At 40.5% G+C, this 16,783-nt stretch overlaps 1 protein-coding gene across 1 annotated transcript in view; it reads left to right on the top strand.

Moving 5' to 3' along the window:
• Positions 1 to 16,211, top strand: part of TCERG1L (transcription elongation regulator 1 like) — a 163,678-nt gene extending 147,467 nt beyond the window's left edge. Inside the window, exons 10-13 of the mRNA XM_028729901.2 lie at positions 3,294 to 3,423; positions 5,684 to 5,773; positions 11,905 to 12,023; positions 15,083 to 16,211. Of these exons, the coding sequence (XP_028585734.2) occupies positions 3,294 to 3,423; positions 5,684 to 5,773; positions 11,905 to 12,023; positions 15,083 to 15,239 (496 nt within the window). The 3' untranslated portion in view covers positions 15,240 to 16,211. The remainder of the gene's footprint in view (positions 1 to 3,293; positions 3,424 to 5,683; positions 5,774 to 11,904; positions 12,024 to 15,082) is intronic.
• The last annotated feature ends 572 nt before the right edge of the window (positions 16,212 to 16,783 follow it).

Raw genomic sequence — 16,783 nt, 5'->3', positions numbered from 1 at the left:
TAAGGACCTATGAGCAGGCTGGAAACCTCCTTCGTGCTTGTTCTTATACGAAGAGAAATGAGTCAGGCTGAACTCTGACCAAAGGTCTGGTGGAACAGCTCTGTCTTGCAGGCCCTGCGGAAAGATGTCAAATCTCACAGGGTCCTAGTCTCTTAATAATAAACCTTTATTTGTATCCCGCCCTCCCCGACCAAAACTGGGCTCAGGGCGGCTAACATCAAATATATAACATTGGTATAAAATCAAACAATAATTAAATTACCTCCTAAAAACAAGCCAGGATCAAATTAAAATATAATTCGATGGTTTTCCACAGGATTAGGGTTGGGAACAGTAATGCTCATCATTATTTGCGTCATTTTTAATTAACTGTACTAAAAAAGGGGCAGCCAGAGAGCATCTTCGTTAATGAAGTAGCTTTCTGGGTTTCCACCCATTTCTCTGGAAATAAAAATGATTTTTGGTTACCAGAAATTGGACTGGAAGCTTTATAGATCATATTACAGAATAGGATAATTTCGGGAGAATGAGAATGGCTAATATAATATCGAAGTCACTATTATATGAAGAGTGACAATTTGATGCCTTTGGAGCTACTAACATCATGCAATACCCATTTTAGTATAATTTAAGAGTGAATTTGTATAATGCAATTATTGATGGCAAGGAAAATAATGTTAGGACTCATATTGCTTTACTGGGTAATGGAATTTATTAGCTGAAAGATTTTAACATTTCCCATTTCAGCTGAACCATTTAGAACCTTTCGAGAATAAAATCATGCTTATGTCCAATGGCTAAAAGTTTCTAATCAGGTGCAAATGTAGTTAGTTGACTTCAGCTTGGTTTTGTCAGAGAGACTAATCTCTTTTCTGAAAGTTTCTACAACAGATATTACTGGAACTACAATATATTTAAACTACTGATTGTGTAGCAAGAATGCCAGAATAATGTTAACCCATGTCCCTTATAGTTTTGTTCCCCATGCTAGAGACTAAGATGCAGAATAGGTAAAGGTAAGGTAAAGGACCCCTGGACAGTTAAGTCCAGTCGAATTTGACTATGAGGTATAGCGCTCATGTCCACTTTTAGGGCGAGGGAGCCGGCGTTTGTCCATAGACAGGTTTTCCAGGTCATGTGGCCGGCATGACTAAACCGCTTCTGGCACACGGAACAGTGTGATGGAAACCAGAGCACATGGAAACACGGTTTACCTTCCTGCCACAATGGTACCTATTTTTCTACTTGCACTGGCATGCTTTCAAACAGCTAGGTTGGCAGGAGATGGGACAAAGCAACGGGAGCTCACCGCATCGTGCAGATTTGAACTGCTGAGCTTATGATCGGCAAGCCCAAGATGCTCGGTGGTTTAGACCACAACGCCACCCGCATCAGGTGAATAATGTATCTCTTGAGCATGTGAGCATCTCCATTTATTTCACTGAAGGAACTTCTGTAGGGGCTTCTTCAGTGCTGAGATGGCAGAGTTCCAATCTACCCAAGGAACTAGCCCTTATAATTTACATAGCACACATATAATAAAACTAGCAACCATTTTAGTCACCCTGCAAACAAATCTTGCACATTGTATATGGCATGAAATACAATGGGTTGCCAGTTGTCTCTGGTTAGCACTGAACAAGCCAGGTCCTGTTAGCCCTTTTGTTAATCTACTGCTGTGTAGGAAGTGACAGATAGAAAGTATTTTAGCAGGGAAATTTAGAGGTTCTTGCTTCTAATGGCTTGGTGGGAATACATAGGCAAGCAATTAACAAGTGTTAAAACACTGTTTCCTGTTTTCTTTCCTGACTAAGCTTATAGTAAGCACAGTGGGTAATAGAGGAAACTGTTTGTAAAAAGAGATAACAAATATTTATCACTTCACTGACTTTAAAGCCGTATCACATCTAAGTAGGAAATGTATAAATGTAAATATCTTGAGAAGATGCATCGTTCAAAAAAGCGCTCAGAATAAGATATCTTTGCGCGGCGAGTTCCAGCCCCCCCCCCCAGTGGAAATAATGACACATGTCACAATTATTAAGGTTAATGGGCTAAATAAGGCCACAAATTTATTGGTTGCAGGTGATGAGCGGTATTGGCTTAGGCATTGGTCCTAACTGACTATATCCGACTTCAGCCCGTCTGCTTGAAGTCCGGAAAGGGTTAACCACCAGTAGGGGGAGTCCTGCTGATGCACATCAACTAGGAACTCCCCCGGGGTGACCGCTAGGGGGCGTGCCTTAGGCCCTCACCTCCCCAGGCTTTGGACAGGGCCACACACCCCAGAATCCTTTATCGGACTACCCTTCAATATGTGGGACAGGCGATGGCGCTACCTCCCCTCTTCCATCTACAGAACAATACCTATGCCTAACTGCCAATACCAAGAAAGTTGTGGTGATTTGCTATGAGGTAGGTGAAAACCAAGTGGCTGGTGCAAATTTTCCAAGTGGAAAAATTCCTACCAGGCCCCTCATCAGCGACCAACCAAGGTCCATAGCAAGGTCAAGGAACAAAAACCTTATAGGACAGTAGGGTGGGGAACGCAGGAACAGCTGACTGGCGGCAAAGAGGGAGACCCCCAGCCTCGTCCTGCCTTAAATAGGGCAGGCCATGCTCCCTGAACCAGCCGATTGGCTGACCAGGGGATGACACGGCCGGGAATCCCCCCAATCCCCCCAATTGCGCAGGTGCTGGGCTGCAGCCGCTGCGCATGTGTTCGGGCCGTGAAGCCCTCAACCCCACCTCCTCCGTAGGGTGGAAGTGGCTTTCCCACAAATCAAAATCTGGTGCCACATCACTTCAGAGTTTTCCCCCAGTCTAGAAGTTGAGAACACACTCTATCCTAAATGGAGCAAGGTAGGAGTTTTCCTCCACATAAAGCTGAACATCCAAGTAAGGACTATCCCCCAATAAAACAGTCCTAACAGTGTGCCATCTGAACTCTCAGCTCCAATTAAGGCATCCTTTATGGAGCCTCTCTCAGCCTTGTGCCCTCAAGATGTTTTGAACTATAACTTCACTCAGCCCCTTCCAGCATGGTTGATGAGAACTGTAGCTCAAAATGTGTGGAAGGCACCAGGTTAGGAAAGTCTGTTTCTAATGCCTCTAAAGAATGAGGTTAAGAACACACCAGCTGCATATCTTTAAACGTAGACAAAAATAACTTAATACAAGAACACTCTGTGCAACAAGTTGCTGCTTTTATTTTTCTAGTTCCTGCTGAGTTTTTAAAGATAATTGAGCGTTAAAAATTTATTCCATCTTGCATATTACTTGCATTATTTAAGACTGGAAGATCCTGAGAACGCTGGGCTAGACAAGGTCGAAGAGAAAAACATGAAAGCCTCTGAAGATCAGATTATACTTCCATTGGAAGAACGTATTACCCATTTCAGAGATATGCTTCTGGAAAGAGGGGTAAGAAATAAGGTTGGACTGGCTTGATTCCAGCAGATTATGAGAACACGATATAAACTCAAGATTTGTAACAGTATGTTGCAACCATCTCATGATTCCTACCGCTTCTATAAATGCTTTTTAATATTGCTTTCCTATCAACATTTATCACTGTTGAATGATGTTACGTTGCTTCCATTTGTTGTACAAAAGGCTAGGTGATGTAAAGGACACGATATAAATGTAATCTGTGCCCAGAGAGCTTATAATCTTTCTTATTGCCTGATTTTAGGTCTTTGAATAACAGTTCAGGTACCCAATGGAAACATGTTTAATTACATTCCATTACACACAAAACCGTCTCTGACTTGATCTAACTAATTCCACATCCCATGGTTGACATGTTTCTAATGATATGATTCTAAGATTCAGGTAGGTAGCCGTGTTGGTCTGACGCAGTCAAAATAAATAAATAAAAAGATAAAAAATTATCCACTAGCACCTTAGAGACCAACTAAGTAGGATTAATTACAGTTGTCAACAGGTTTTCCATACCCACTGATTTGGGTTGATCTCCTACTACCGTCCTGAGAAAAACCCCACCCTCCCACTATATATAAGGGTCTGGTGACTTCTGTTTCAGTGTATCTGAAGAAGTGTGTATGCACACAAAAGCTTATACCCAGAACTTAGTTGGTCTCTAAGGTGCTACTGGACAATTTTTTAATGATTCTAAGAGTATGTTCTATTCATTATGAAGAAACGCATTGAATAGGACAGGTTAGAACAGAATAATCCAATCCATTACGGGACATAAATATCTGAAAATTGTTCTTATTTCTACCAACTTTTTTATTTCAGTGAAAATGATAAAGTTTTGTTAGGTTTAACACTTTGGGTGTTAAATCATGGTGTCTTGCCTATGCAACAGACTTATGCTTATCCAAACAACATTCCCTTTCTCTACAGGGCTGGGGAACCCCCTGGAGATAAATTGGGGACACAAGGGGAGGGGAGGAAAGGAAAGGAAAGGGAGTATTGTTGTATTTGCTGGCACAATCATGGATCTTGCCCTTTGAGTAAATTTTTCACACAAGCCTTCAGCCTAAAGAGCAATGATCTCCTATAGGAGATTCCCAACATGTTTGACCTAAGTTTCTCCCCTGGTGAGAAGGCTAATTAGAGCAAGATTCAATATCAGCATAGTCTATTTGGCTTCCCTAAGACTGCCCCAGTACCTGTTGTATGTTGTACTGGCTCGCATTGTATTCGGATGTTGGCAGATAGGTACAGATATGGAGACAGACAAAAGGGGACCATTATTACAGAGACCAGAAGGACCCAGCCATGAAAGAGCTACATGTGTCTCATAACTATGCAAGCAAGATCCAGTGAAGCATCTAGCCCAATGAAGAGTTCTGGAGAACTCTAAAGCTTATTCACTGTTTTATGACACTTTGGTTTCATTAAGGTTTTGCCCTACTGTAGATTTGGTTTGTGTTTTATTTTTATGGACCCCAACTGCTAAAGAATAAGCAAAGCAGGATGGATTACATGCATGAATTACCTAATGAGGAACAATTACTTTCTATAGTAATTTTATACAGGTTTATGTGAACCAATAAGTTTTGGATGATTAATCAGTATATAAATCCTGTTAAATAAAAATACTAAACTAGCCCATCCCAGTTTCTACTCAGCCTAAGCCTGATCTGAAAGCTGATTCAAATGGATCTATTATTATTATCATCATGATTTGCATCTGCTTTTATTAGTCACTTATGGAAAAGTGACCCCAAGCAACTTACAAAACCTATCGCTAACAAGTATTTAGAGGACCATTACAAAAAGAAGAAAACTTGAAAGCTGAATGAAATGAATTTGAGGAATAAGATAATTTCTGAATTAAAATTCCTGGTTAAAAGAGTGGGTGAGGGACACCATGAAACAGTTATAGTTGTGTCATATTGATTTCTGATCTGTTTCCTATGGTATTGATCATTCCTTCAAACATGTTGGGGTTTTTTTTTTTTTTTGCTGTTCTTCATTTCTGCATCATACATTTTCCATTCTGTTCTCACAGCCAGTTCTCCTCTTAATCCCAGTTCCCTTGATTAAGATTTATTCTGTTTCTTGAGTAAGTTAGGTCATGGCAAACGCTGTAGCTTGTGGCATTCTTGCAGTGTTCTGTTTTTTCACTCAGAAATTGAATTTACAGCCAGATGAGTTCCAAAACCTTCAGAAAATTGTTTATATATCTTCCATTCATATCTTCCTTCAGGTCTCTGCATTTTCCACATGGGAAAAAGAGTTACACAAAATAGTATTTGATCCACGTTATCTCCTACTCAACTCAGAAGAACGTAAACAGGTGAGTTTAAAGTTTTATAACAATGCATGCCTCCCCCGACAGTTCAGAGTGCTTGAGCCAATTCACATTACTCTTTTAAAGAACATGACATACCTGAAATAACTATGGTATAAAAATGGGCATCAGAAAACAAATGGGTCCTTGCTTCCATGCTGTAAACATAAACTGAGGGAAATGGGCGACGAATATCTTTCAGAAAGAGGCAAACTGAAAATATAAACAGATATGCAAAGGAAAGTTGAAACAGGGAAGTCCATCCATTTCTGTGGAATTCATGGTGGACAAAAGATAAACAGCTGGCTAGTTTCAATCTTTGATCTACTGAATTAGTGCATCATTCCTCATACTTTACCCGCCATGGACATTCTACATATCCTTCAACTGTCCCAAGAAAACTGGGATATCCCCTTTTTTATGTGACAGCATGGCAGCCATTTTGGGTGCTGCAATCTTGCACTGGAAAAACACTTTTTTGGGGGGGGCACGATCTTGCATGGGTCACATGACTCATGTGAGAATGTGGTGCTGGAAGACAGTCTCCTGGTTGTTCAACTTGGGTATGCATTCTAGTCTTTTCTACTAAAAAAATTCTGATTCACGCTAGCTTCTATAAATCCAAGCCTGTATAGGCCTTATTCTGAGCCAACAAGAAAAATAATGAGGGCATCACACTATTTCCTTATGATTCAAAGGACTATTGCAATGTCTAAGGTTAGCAAAGCAGCCGCATTTTGTACTTTAGGTCACTATTATAGCCGAACAAATAGATAAGCAGTCCTTTAAATTATATCACTTCCTGGTGATCAGAATCTCCAGTTTACAAATGATGTGAACTGCCCTGAGATTTGTGGATGAAGGGCCGTACCATTTGGTGCTGCCTCAATAGAGCTGTGCACTTCTGTTGCTGGGCTCCATTGAAAATGGCTTCTCCATGAGAACCAGGAAGTGACCTTTCCAGGCAACAGAACGACTCTTCTTACCTGTGCGGCTGCGATCTCCTGGGTGATGCAGACACCATTAGGCAGTTGAATGTGCATGCGTACTCCATCCATTTCCTTCCCACGCAACCCCGGATGCTGGTAACCCATTCAGTGCCACTGAGTGGAGACCCCCGTCTACCTTTGAAGCTCCCAGTGCAATTAAAAATTGATGGTGCAGAAGTTCAAAATCCTAAAAGGAACCCCCATGAATTTAGGAGGCTTCCTGCTTCAGACCTTTGCCCTCAAACTCATGAGGAGACTGAGCACCTTGCATAGTGATCATGTTGGGGTGAGCCATATCTAAAATGTGTTTGCTTTTAATAAAGAATGGCTACCATTTTTAGGGTAAAATTATAATTGGGAATTTGAAACTGTAACCTAACAATGCACTTAGAAGACTGTTTTATACAGCAAGGGGAACACTGTATTCTGTTTCAGTGATTTAAGCAAGGGCACAGTCTAGACCGTGCCTAGTCAATCAAGCTTTATTGCGCCTTTCATTTATCAAGCATGTACATGATATAGTAAAATTGCTTAATGAACAGTCGATAAAGCTTATACTATAGATATTAGCTTTGAAACATTGGTGACATGGGTCTCATTTGTGGAATATATTACGTACTCAAGGAAAATGACTATGAAAAGCAATTTTCAGTTCTTCTTTATATAGAAGATTAAAATTGTGTTCCTACTAGTAAAAGAGGGTAATCAAATTGCAGAGAAGGAAATTTTATGAAGTGTTAAAAATGTCCTCCTTTTGGTCAACTGGAAAGATTAACATTTATTGCAGGATTGATCATCTCACCTTTAGCAACTCTTCATACAAATAAGCACTACACAAGTTAAAATTAGAGACAGGTGAAAGCTAGAACACTAGATTTTGTGGCTAAACCTTCATGCCTGAATTAGGATGCAAAATATTTGTGGGTTGTTCAGAGCCATAGTTGTGTTCCATTAGAATGTGGGTGAGAGGTGGCCTCCTACTAACTAAGTCAATTGACACATTATGCAGAATTATGCATAATGCACATTATGCATTAGAATTCTGACATTCTAATTGATGCTCTGGATTGCAGGTAGAAGAGAGTCTTTTTCAAACATATCTTGAGCTACAAGGGAACACAGAGCTGCAGTTATTTTTGCTTAGCCCACTACCTTTGATGTTATGGTGATTCTCTGGGTCTTATCTGATGAAAGTGAATCTCTGCAGTGGGAGCCTTTTGTATCAGGGCTCCAAATCATGCAAGGAGTCTCCACAGATACAACAGACTCCCTGTTGATGCAGTTCACCATCTTACCACATGGGAGGGGCCTAGAGAATGTGTGCAACCTCAGCATGGGGCTAAATAACCTTGGGGACAGGATTAAACCCTGCTACATCCAGGCTCCCACTTAGCTCAATAATACTTGATTAAACCGATTATATTTAAAAATGAAAGACTATTTGGCAAATTATGTGTTGTATTATTGATGTAGCCTCTTCCCCTAAGTAGATAAGGGCTTTGAAAAGGGCAGATTTATCACTTCGTCTATTGGAAGGGCCTGTCGATGAACAGAGAAAGGTCTGTTCTCATATTATCTCTCCGTTGTATGAAAGGCCAGCGAGTCAGATGTTGAACTTTCGCAAGAATTTGTTTGCTAACGGAGCAAATAACTAGGCGCAGCTCCCTTGAGACTATCTGAGGAATGGGCTTCTTTTGATTAAATTCAAATCCCCATGCTGCATTGCCGTTTCGCAATTATTTATTGATTGTTATGTCCCAACAGATGGCTTTCCTCTCTGCCCACAATGAAGCTACATTCCCGACAGCAAAATATTCAACAAATGAGTGGATTTGGGGTCTAGAAATAGCATTGCATTTAGGGGCTCGGGTGCTGGGATAATGAGCCACTTATCAATTTTAACTTAATGTGGTCATCTATTTTTGACCTCATGGAAAGCTCTTTCCTGTAACTATTAAAGTGGGCCCCTTATCATATTATTCTTTGGCAGTCTCAAGAACAGTCAAAAGGAAAGTACATTGATGTGGTGTTGTTTTTTAAAAAAGAACCTGAGATGGGTTCAGTAAAAATAATTAAAAGACATCCTTGCTCTACTAACAGAAAATAGTTCGTTTATTGCTGTTCTCAGAAGAGAATGGCTATGATCCAGCTGTGCATGCATGGCCCTGGCGAAGAAGCATAGATATGCCAATAAGGCAGTTTGCAGGGAGGGCTGTCTGGGGGAAGTCCAAAATTACCACCACCCCATTCCTAAAGTGTTAATCAGTACAGGTGCAATTTATTTGCAAGGCTAAATGTGCATCATAGCTGCTGGATTGGGAAATCACATACATGTTTCCATGTGCAGTTTTCATGTGCAGATAGGGATACTTGGACTGAAGCCTGCTTCCATTTGCCCATTACCCGTAGTTGGATGGGGAGGAGGACATCATTTGTTGGTATGCAATATAAAAATAGGCTATTCTAAATCAGTTGAGTTGAGCTACATTTCTGTAATTCCCATTCAGCACATGCTCTTTTCTCCCTAAAATATGCATCATATGATGAGCACATGTGCCTGATTTATACCAAGTCAGATCATTGGTCCATGCAGCTTAGCATTGTCTACAGTGGCTGGCAGCAGGTTTCCAGCTTTTCAGGCAGAAACCTTTCTCAGCTTTACCTGGATGCCGGGGACTGAACCTGGGACCTTCTGCATGGAAAATATGAGCTCTGCTGCTCATCTGTGGTAGCTCCCAGTCAAGTTAGAATTCTAAGTGCCAGCCCTCAAATTACTCCACTTGCAAATGTGCTCACTTGAGTCACTTCAATGAATCTTGCAATGAGCCTTCTAGACCAATGGTTTTTTCAATTTGTTATGCCAGTGCATGAATCAAGCAAGTCATGAATCATGGTGCTGCAATTAACCAGAAAACTGCTTCGTTAGCCTTCGGCCCATGGTTCAGGCCCAACAGTCTACTGTTATTTAACATCTAATTAGCTACAACATTCAGCTACATGCCATACCATACATAGATGGTGACTCCAGTCCTGCCCAAAGAGCCTCAGGTTTACATTTGTTAGAACAACCATCAAGCTACTTCCTCTCCAATCTTTCCGCAGAAAGCCAGTTACCCTGGAACTAAGTGGATCAGAATTGGATTGTGGATTGAACTTTCTCTTGTTTTATTGGTATTTCATCTCATCTCACAGATCAATTACTGTGAAAAGGTCACAGCAGATTAACAATGATTACTCTACAGATGTAAAAGAAATGATATTGTGAGCCTTGGGGAACATACACTAGGAGTACTAAGGCACACAGAAGTAAAATTGTCTTTGTGAAGCAATTTCCCTTTGCAGGCAGATATTACCTGTCAAATCAATTACTATTAGGTGCCATCAAAAAGTATAGCATTGCTTCATTTACATGCCTACCAGCAATTTGCCAAAGTCCCTTTATGAACTTATGAAACAGAGCCAAACATGAGTTCATTGAGCCCAGTGCTGTATGATCCAACCAGCAACCGTTATTTAAGGCCTCCTGCAGAGTTGTCCCCCAAAGTCTGGCACCTAGATCCTCTTGATTAGAACTGCTGGGAACTGGACTAGGGGTGTGTGATGTCAGCAACAGTTTTGTTGGTCTATTCATTTTCATGATTGAAAACTTCCTTCCTTTTGCTTTCTCATGGTGTTGGTTCTTTTTTGCCATTCCAATTTCTGTTGATTCCCATTGATTCCGACAGAACCAAATTCTCTTCCACTGCCAATAACTTCCATATTTTATATCATTATTTTGCCCCAAAACACAGGCTAAGAAAATAACATCAGATTATCAGAGTCTAATGAGGGGAGCAGGTCGTTGCATTCAGGCCCTGCTTGTGGGCTTCCCATAGGCAACTAATTAGGCATGGTGGGAACAGGATGCCAAGCTAGATGAGCCACTGACCTGATGCAGCAAAATCTTCATATGTTCAAGCATTCTTATGATGGCTACAGAATAAGTCAGTTCCCCACCCCCTGCTTTCCCCTAGCACTCCATCCATTGAAACAAGAAGAAAATAGCAAAGACAACACCAAATTGCACCAAATCCATAGCTTCACATTTTGAGTTGCTTGCACATTTGGGTTCAGCTTGTAACAAATGGACTAAAAAGATCTCATTCATTCCATTTAAAAAACAAACTTGTTCCAAATGCACACCCTAAACTGAACTCAGGACCTTGTCCTATCTGAATTCAACTGCTGAATCACAAGCTTTGTCTCGAAACCTTCCCTGATTAAACTCCAAGAAGCTGTTGTGAAACCCCTGGAGTTAGAACAAACAATTTCAAGAGTTGATTCAGATGTTGCTGATCAGTGGTGTAGTGGAGGGAGAATGTAAATGTGTGCAGCTCTGGGACATTTTCCAGAGGAAAAGGAAAGATAACATCTGGGGTTCCTACATCACACCAACAGCTAGTGCCTTGCAAGATTGTTTGCATTTCTAATCAAAAGTTAAAGGTTGTGTTTCAGGCAACTAGATCAGGCACCCCCAACCTGCGGCCCTCTAGATGTTTTGGCCTACAACTCCCATGATCCCTAGCCAACAGGACCAGTGGTCAGGAATGATGGGAATTGTAGTCCAAAACATCTGGAGGGCCAAAGGTTGGGGGTGCCTGAACTAGATGAAGATGTTTTGCTAGAGCTCAATGTGAGTTACAGGTTGAGCTAATGAAGTCAAAAGTAAGCTGCACTGAGGCTAGCTCACTCCCAGGACACTGCATAGGACTGTAGTCATGCTAATAACAATACATTGGTTATTATACTATATACTGCTGCTTTTTGGTGTGGGTGTATGGGTGGGTGTAGATTAAAACAACTCTCCATAGACAAAATAAATGAGGTTCTCATGGTTTCTCTTTGAAACGCTCTCATGTCAGTCCCCATTCTCCAATGATTGAAAGGAGATGTGCTTCAGAACCATGCTTTGTTTGTAGAACAGGGATGGTTAAGCTGTGCACTCTGACTTCTGTCAGGCTAGTGGTCAGCAGTGACAGGAGTTGTTGCCTTCAACATCTGAAGGACCACAGGTTCACCACCTTTGTTCTAGAAGCCAATATGAACTTCACCAACCAATTTAGCAAATTTAATTATGTGTGACTTTTGTTTTCTTATTCTCCACCTAAGATATTTGAACAGTTTGTCAAGACCAGAATAAGAGAAGAATACAAGGAAAAGAAAAATAAGTTATTGCTAGCCAAAGAAGAGTTTAAGAAGCTTCTGGAGGAATCTAAATTATCACCACGGTATGGAACTAGAATTGGGTTATGCTTGTTTGGCCTAGAAATCTATGCAATGCTGAATGTGAATATGTTGTTTTAAATTTGAAGCACTAGATACAATGCAGCAAGCCCTGTAACTCCAGGCACATCTGAGGAAACCCCATTATAGTTTAAAGCTTTTGCACAATAGCTGTGCTTAGTGCACCTTGAACTAGAAGCTAAGATGTGGTTAAGGATGAGGAGAAATTTGATTCAATTCACATTTATAGGCAAACTTCAAAACTTTTATGGTGAACTGCATATGAAACCTCAAAATCCTGTTATATGGTCCCACTATAGCCCCTCTGGACTAGGTAACATATCCTGAGCCATTTCATAAGGAAGGGCCATTGCTCAGTAGTAGAGCATCTGTCTTGCATGCAGAATGTCCCAAGTTCAATCCCCAGCATCTCCAGGTAGGAGTGGGGAGACCTGTCTGAGACCCTGGAGAGCTAGTTCCAGACAGTGAAAACAAGCTAAATGGACCAATGAGCCCGACTCAGTCTCAGGCAGCTTCCTATGTTCCTTCCCACGACTTCACTCATAGGCCATTAAATTCTGCTGGTGGGTGCCATTTTGTGGTAGCCATTTCCCCCCCCCCCCCAGAATATCTCCCAGATGTTCACCCGCCAACTGGAACTTTGTGGGTGTTCCAGTAAGCTGTACCTCTCCCCAAATTCAGGCTGAACTTTTGACAATCTTGAAATGTCAGTTCAGTGCTAGTCTTCACCAACTCTCCTTTCCTTCAGTTCTCAACTCAACCATGCAGGAAGATCTAAACTTTATAGCCAGTAGCATCTCTATAGATTATGTACATAAGGTGTATATTTTATAATAGATGTAGTGTTTGATGTCCATAGTCACAAAATGTTCATATATTGGTGCACTAAGTATCAGAGCCAATGTGCTGATTGAGATCTTCATAGTCATATGTTAAATTTGATGATTTGATCCGTAGCTTTTCTCATATCATACTAAACAACTTGTTAAAAATCCATTGCAGTAGTTCATTATGCTTTTGACTAAGGAACCCAATTGCAGATGTGATTAGTGCTTGCAGTGTGTATAAGTACAAGAGTGTGTTTATAATGCAAAATCAGTAAAGCGTTTCCTTTGCCGGCCTTTTGAGAAAACCCAAATTATTTCCACATAAGAATTTATCGTCAGTACTGTACAATAAATGTAAGATTTTGAATGGTTGCTTACTTGCTTCTCCTAAGCTGTTTTCCATAAAAGCTGTTGAGAATCCCTTTGTGAAAAAATGTGATTCTCTTAACGGAATTTGCAAATCATCAAGATAGATTCTTTATGATAATGAAGCTTCATCTTACAAATATAAAGAATAAAACTAGCATTTTAAAGAATTGTGCAAGCCGTCAGATACCGATATAAACAATATAGTTGCAGCTTCTGTTGATAGTATGAGTAAAAGTATTCCTTTGGCAATCTAACAGAAAACATTCCAGAATAATGTGATAGTTAGACAAGAATGGCAGGAGCAGATTTGTGTTCATTTTATAAGAACAAAACTCTCTGGGAGCTGCTGCAGTATTTATGGTCACTGCACCTACCCCAGGATTAAAGTGATAAGGGTTAACTAGGGGCTCAACTTCATGAAAAGCATGAAGGGGTTCTGCACAAACACAATCACCTCTGTGGGTTCTGTCTCTGTGTGCCCTGAACCCATTCTGCCCTGAGCCTGAAGCAATTAGCTTCAGTCCTATATAGCACAGCTTTTGTAGCCCCAGGCACAGTGAAGCCACGAGCAGGTGGAGGCTGAACATAACAGCAATGGCAGTAAAACAGGACAGCAGTACTGGGGTGTAAACAGGCCAGAGTTTTATTGATTACAGATGTGAATAGGTTTTGGCGTAGGCGTTGGGTATGTATCCTGAAATCAACCAGTCCGACTGCTGGTTGATGGTTGACCAAGGTTAAGGGCTGTCCCACATGCATCAAACCAGCGCAACCTGCCACGGTCACTGTTTGGGGTGCTATGACCCATCAGCCCCCAACAAGGACAAGGAGCCCCTCCCCCAGAATCTCACTAAGGGGATACTCTGATAGTGTGGAGCAGGGTAGGGCCACTCCCTGTCCAGTGAGCCAACCCAATCCCTTATCCACCAGTAAGTTGTGACAATTGCTATGAAGGTGGCAAGGCCTTCAGACAGACCCAATTAACCTGCTGGCAAATTCCTCCCTGGCTCCGAATATGGCAGCCAAAGAACTTCCATAGCAAGGTCTCCCATACAGGTCTGCCCACTTATACTCCCTCAGGCAACACACAGACACATAAAATAAAGGAGGGTGGGGAATCCAAAGAGGACTGAGACTGAAGCTCAGGCATGGCTAGCTTTCATAGCCAGGGAACAGACCACAGGAAAGACATTAATACAAAATTAAACCTTTTGGAACACAAATATAAGCGAATATTTCAGTTTCCATGTGTTAAAGTCACACTATTCCCCATTATTCTATGCTAGATTTATGCCTCTGATTTGTTCCTTCTAAGGGTCCATGGCAATAAAATAAAATAAAATAAATAGATCCAATCCCCATTTCTCAGTTTGGAGTCAAAAGGCATTTCATTAAATGGAGTCTGACAAAAGTCTTCGCCTTCTAAATTTTTATAGTGTTGTTAACTCCAGCTAAAATTATGTGGGTCACATCCTTTCGATTGGCAGGCTGAAGCTAAAGAAGAATTTACATTCTTAATTTTTGAGAATCCTATCCAATTACTGTGGATGGTCCACAGTGAACTAATTATTAATCAAGCTTCCTGCAATCGATAAGTATGTCTACATTCTGCAGAATGAAAATAATGGCTTGGGATGAGAAGTTGGATAGATCAATGAGACTTCAACATTTTGGCTTTCACATTTCTACTTCCAACATTACTGACAATGACAAGACACATTAAGAATGAGTTCAATGCAGAAAGGTGAACATTTAATGAAGGGCCAAAGAATTAGAATATATATATTGACAAACAAAGAGCTTTGTGAAAATGTAGCTTATGTTGGTTTCCCCCACCTGCTCCCCAGGACAACATTTAAGGAATTTGCAGAGAAATATGGCACAGATCAGCGGTTTCGGCTTGTTCAGAAGAAGAAAGACCAGGAGCATTTTTTCAACCAATTCATACTTATCCTTAAAAAGAGAGACAAAGAGAACAGGATACGGCTACGGAAAATGAGATAAAAAGGAGACACACAGAAAAGAACGCAAGTCAAATACTGTGGCATCTACAGCGGAAGAAATGAATGGCATGCATTTTGTGTCACCGTTTTGAGTTTTGGATCCTAGCAATTTAGAGGAAAGCCAGACAACCCAAATTGCCATCTGTGCACAGAGGAAGGTTCGGTGCAAGTATGTCCAAGACTGTTGTGCAGGAATCTGTAGGATACTTCATTCTCAGAGACTTAATGTTTCATATTGAAGCTCTCTTTTGTACAACATTCAAGTTTGATGCATTTCTAATTACCATGATATGTCAGTCCCTTAATTGTTTTAATTATGCAAATTACTTGTAATATACACAAATTCTAAATCCGATGTGATTTGTAATTAAGCAGAAGCAGATGCCATCCATAATGATCTCAATACTTTTTTTTCTTTAACCATTTAAGAAAAAATATCTACGGCTGTACTCCTATGCATCCTTACTTGGAAGTATGGAACCCTTGACCTCCCTGGACCTTACTTCCTAGTAAAGGCGCTTAGGAATCTGCTGCACAGCAATGTTTGGGCAGCTTTGTACATTAAACATCAATGGTCCCAAGGTTCAGTGGTACTGAGGATATCATTACTCAATGTTCATAGGTCTAAGTCTAGTTTTATGGGTAGTAGTAGTAATAAGGTATTAATTGTTAACCATAGTGAAGAGTGTGAAAATCTTGGCACCTTTCCCCATAGAACAATGTATAAATCTTTTTTTTTAAAAAAGAAAAGAAATGGCTTTGTAAGTAAATTATTCTGGATGGTGCTCCAAGCACACTGAACAGCGCAGCACTTCTCTATTAAAAAGCTACTATAAAGAAGTTATTTTGTAAATCCATCCTACTAATATTTGAGTTATTTTTACTGTATGCGAAGAGTTTGCATGAGATTAGTCTCATCTTTGTATAAACAAATATTTTAACTTTTTTTTAATTAATAAATATTTTAAGACTACCGGGTGACTTTGTTTTATCTACGTACCACAGTCACAAGTTTGCAGTACAAATGAATTGCAAACAAGATGGAGCCTTTTCAAGTTTCACTGCTGTAAACATTCCCAAATAGGAAGGAGAAGGAAAGCTTGTAAGTATTGTGGGTAAATAATATACTAATGAGCTCCATAGCATATTGTGAAGAAAGCAATCTTTTCCCTGTGAACTGAAGCATCATTCTGTAACCATGTGCTTAGATCTCGTTTCACCAGCTAAAGCAAAACAGCTTCTGTAGTTGTTTCTTCCTCTTTCTTTGAAGAAATAAGCTTTTCTCTGTCACAAAAGGACAGAGCTGTTTTCTCTGCTCAAAACAAGCACCACATGAGGAGAGAGAATATACTTAGCTTTAAAGAGCATTAGCAGAATAGGTGGCTGTACAGTACATCCAAGGAAGATCCGACTGTAAAGACTGGCGTTTCAGGTGGTGTTTTGTTTTTATCAAAATTTCCCATAAACTGTTCCTTTCCTCCCCAAAGAAGGGGGTATTGATTTAATAATGGTGGGTGAACATTATAAAGCCGCTGGAGGCTGAAC

This window comes from Podarcis muralis, chromosome 6 (assembly GCF_964188315.1).
Source record: "Podarcis muralis chromosome 6, rPodMur119.hap1.1, whole genome shotgun sequence".
NCBI lineage: Eukaryota > Metazoa > Chordata > Lepidosauria > Squamata > Lacertidae > Podarcis > Podarcis muralis.
This window is presented reverse-complemented; position numbering and strand designations above follow the sequence as displayed.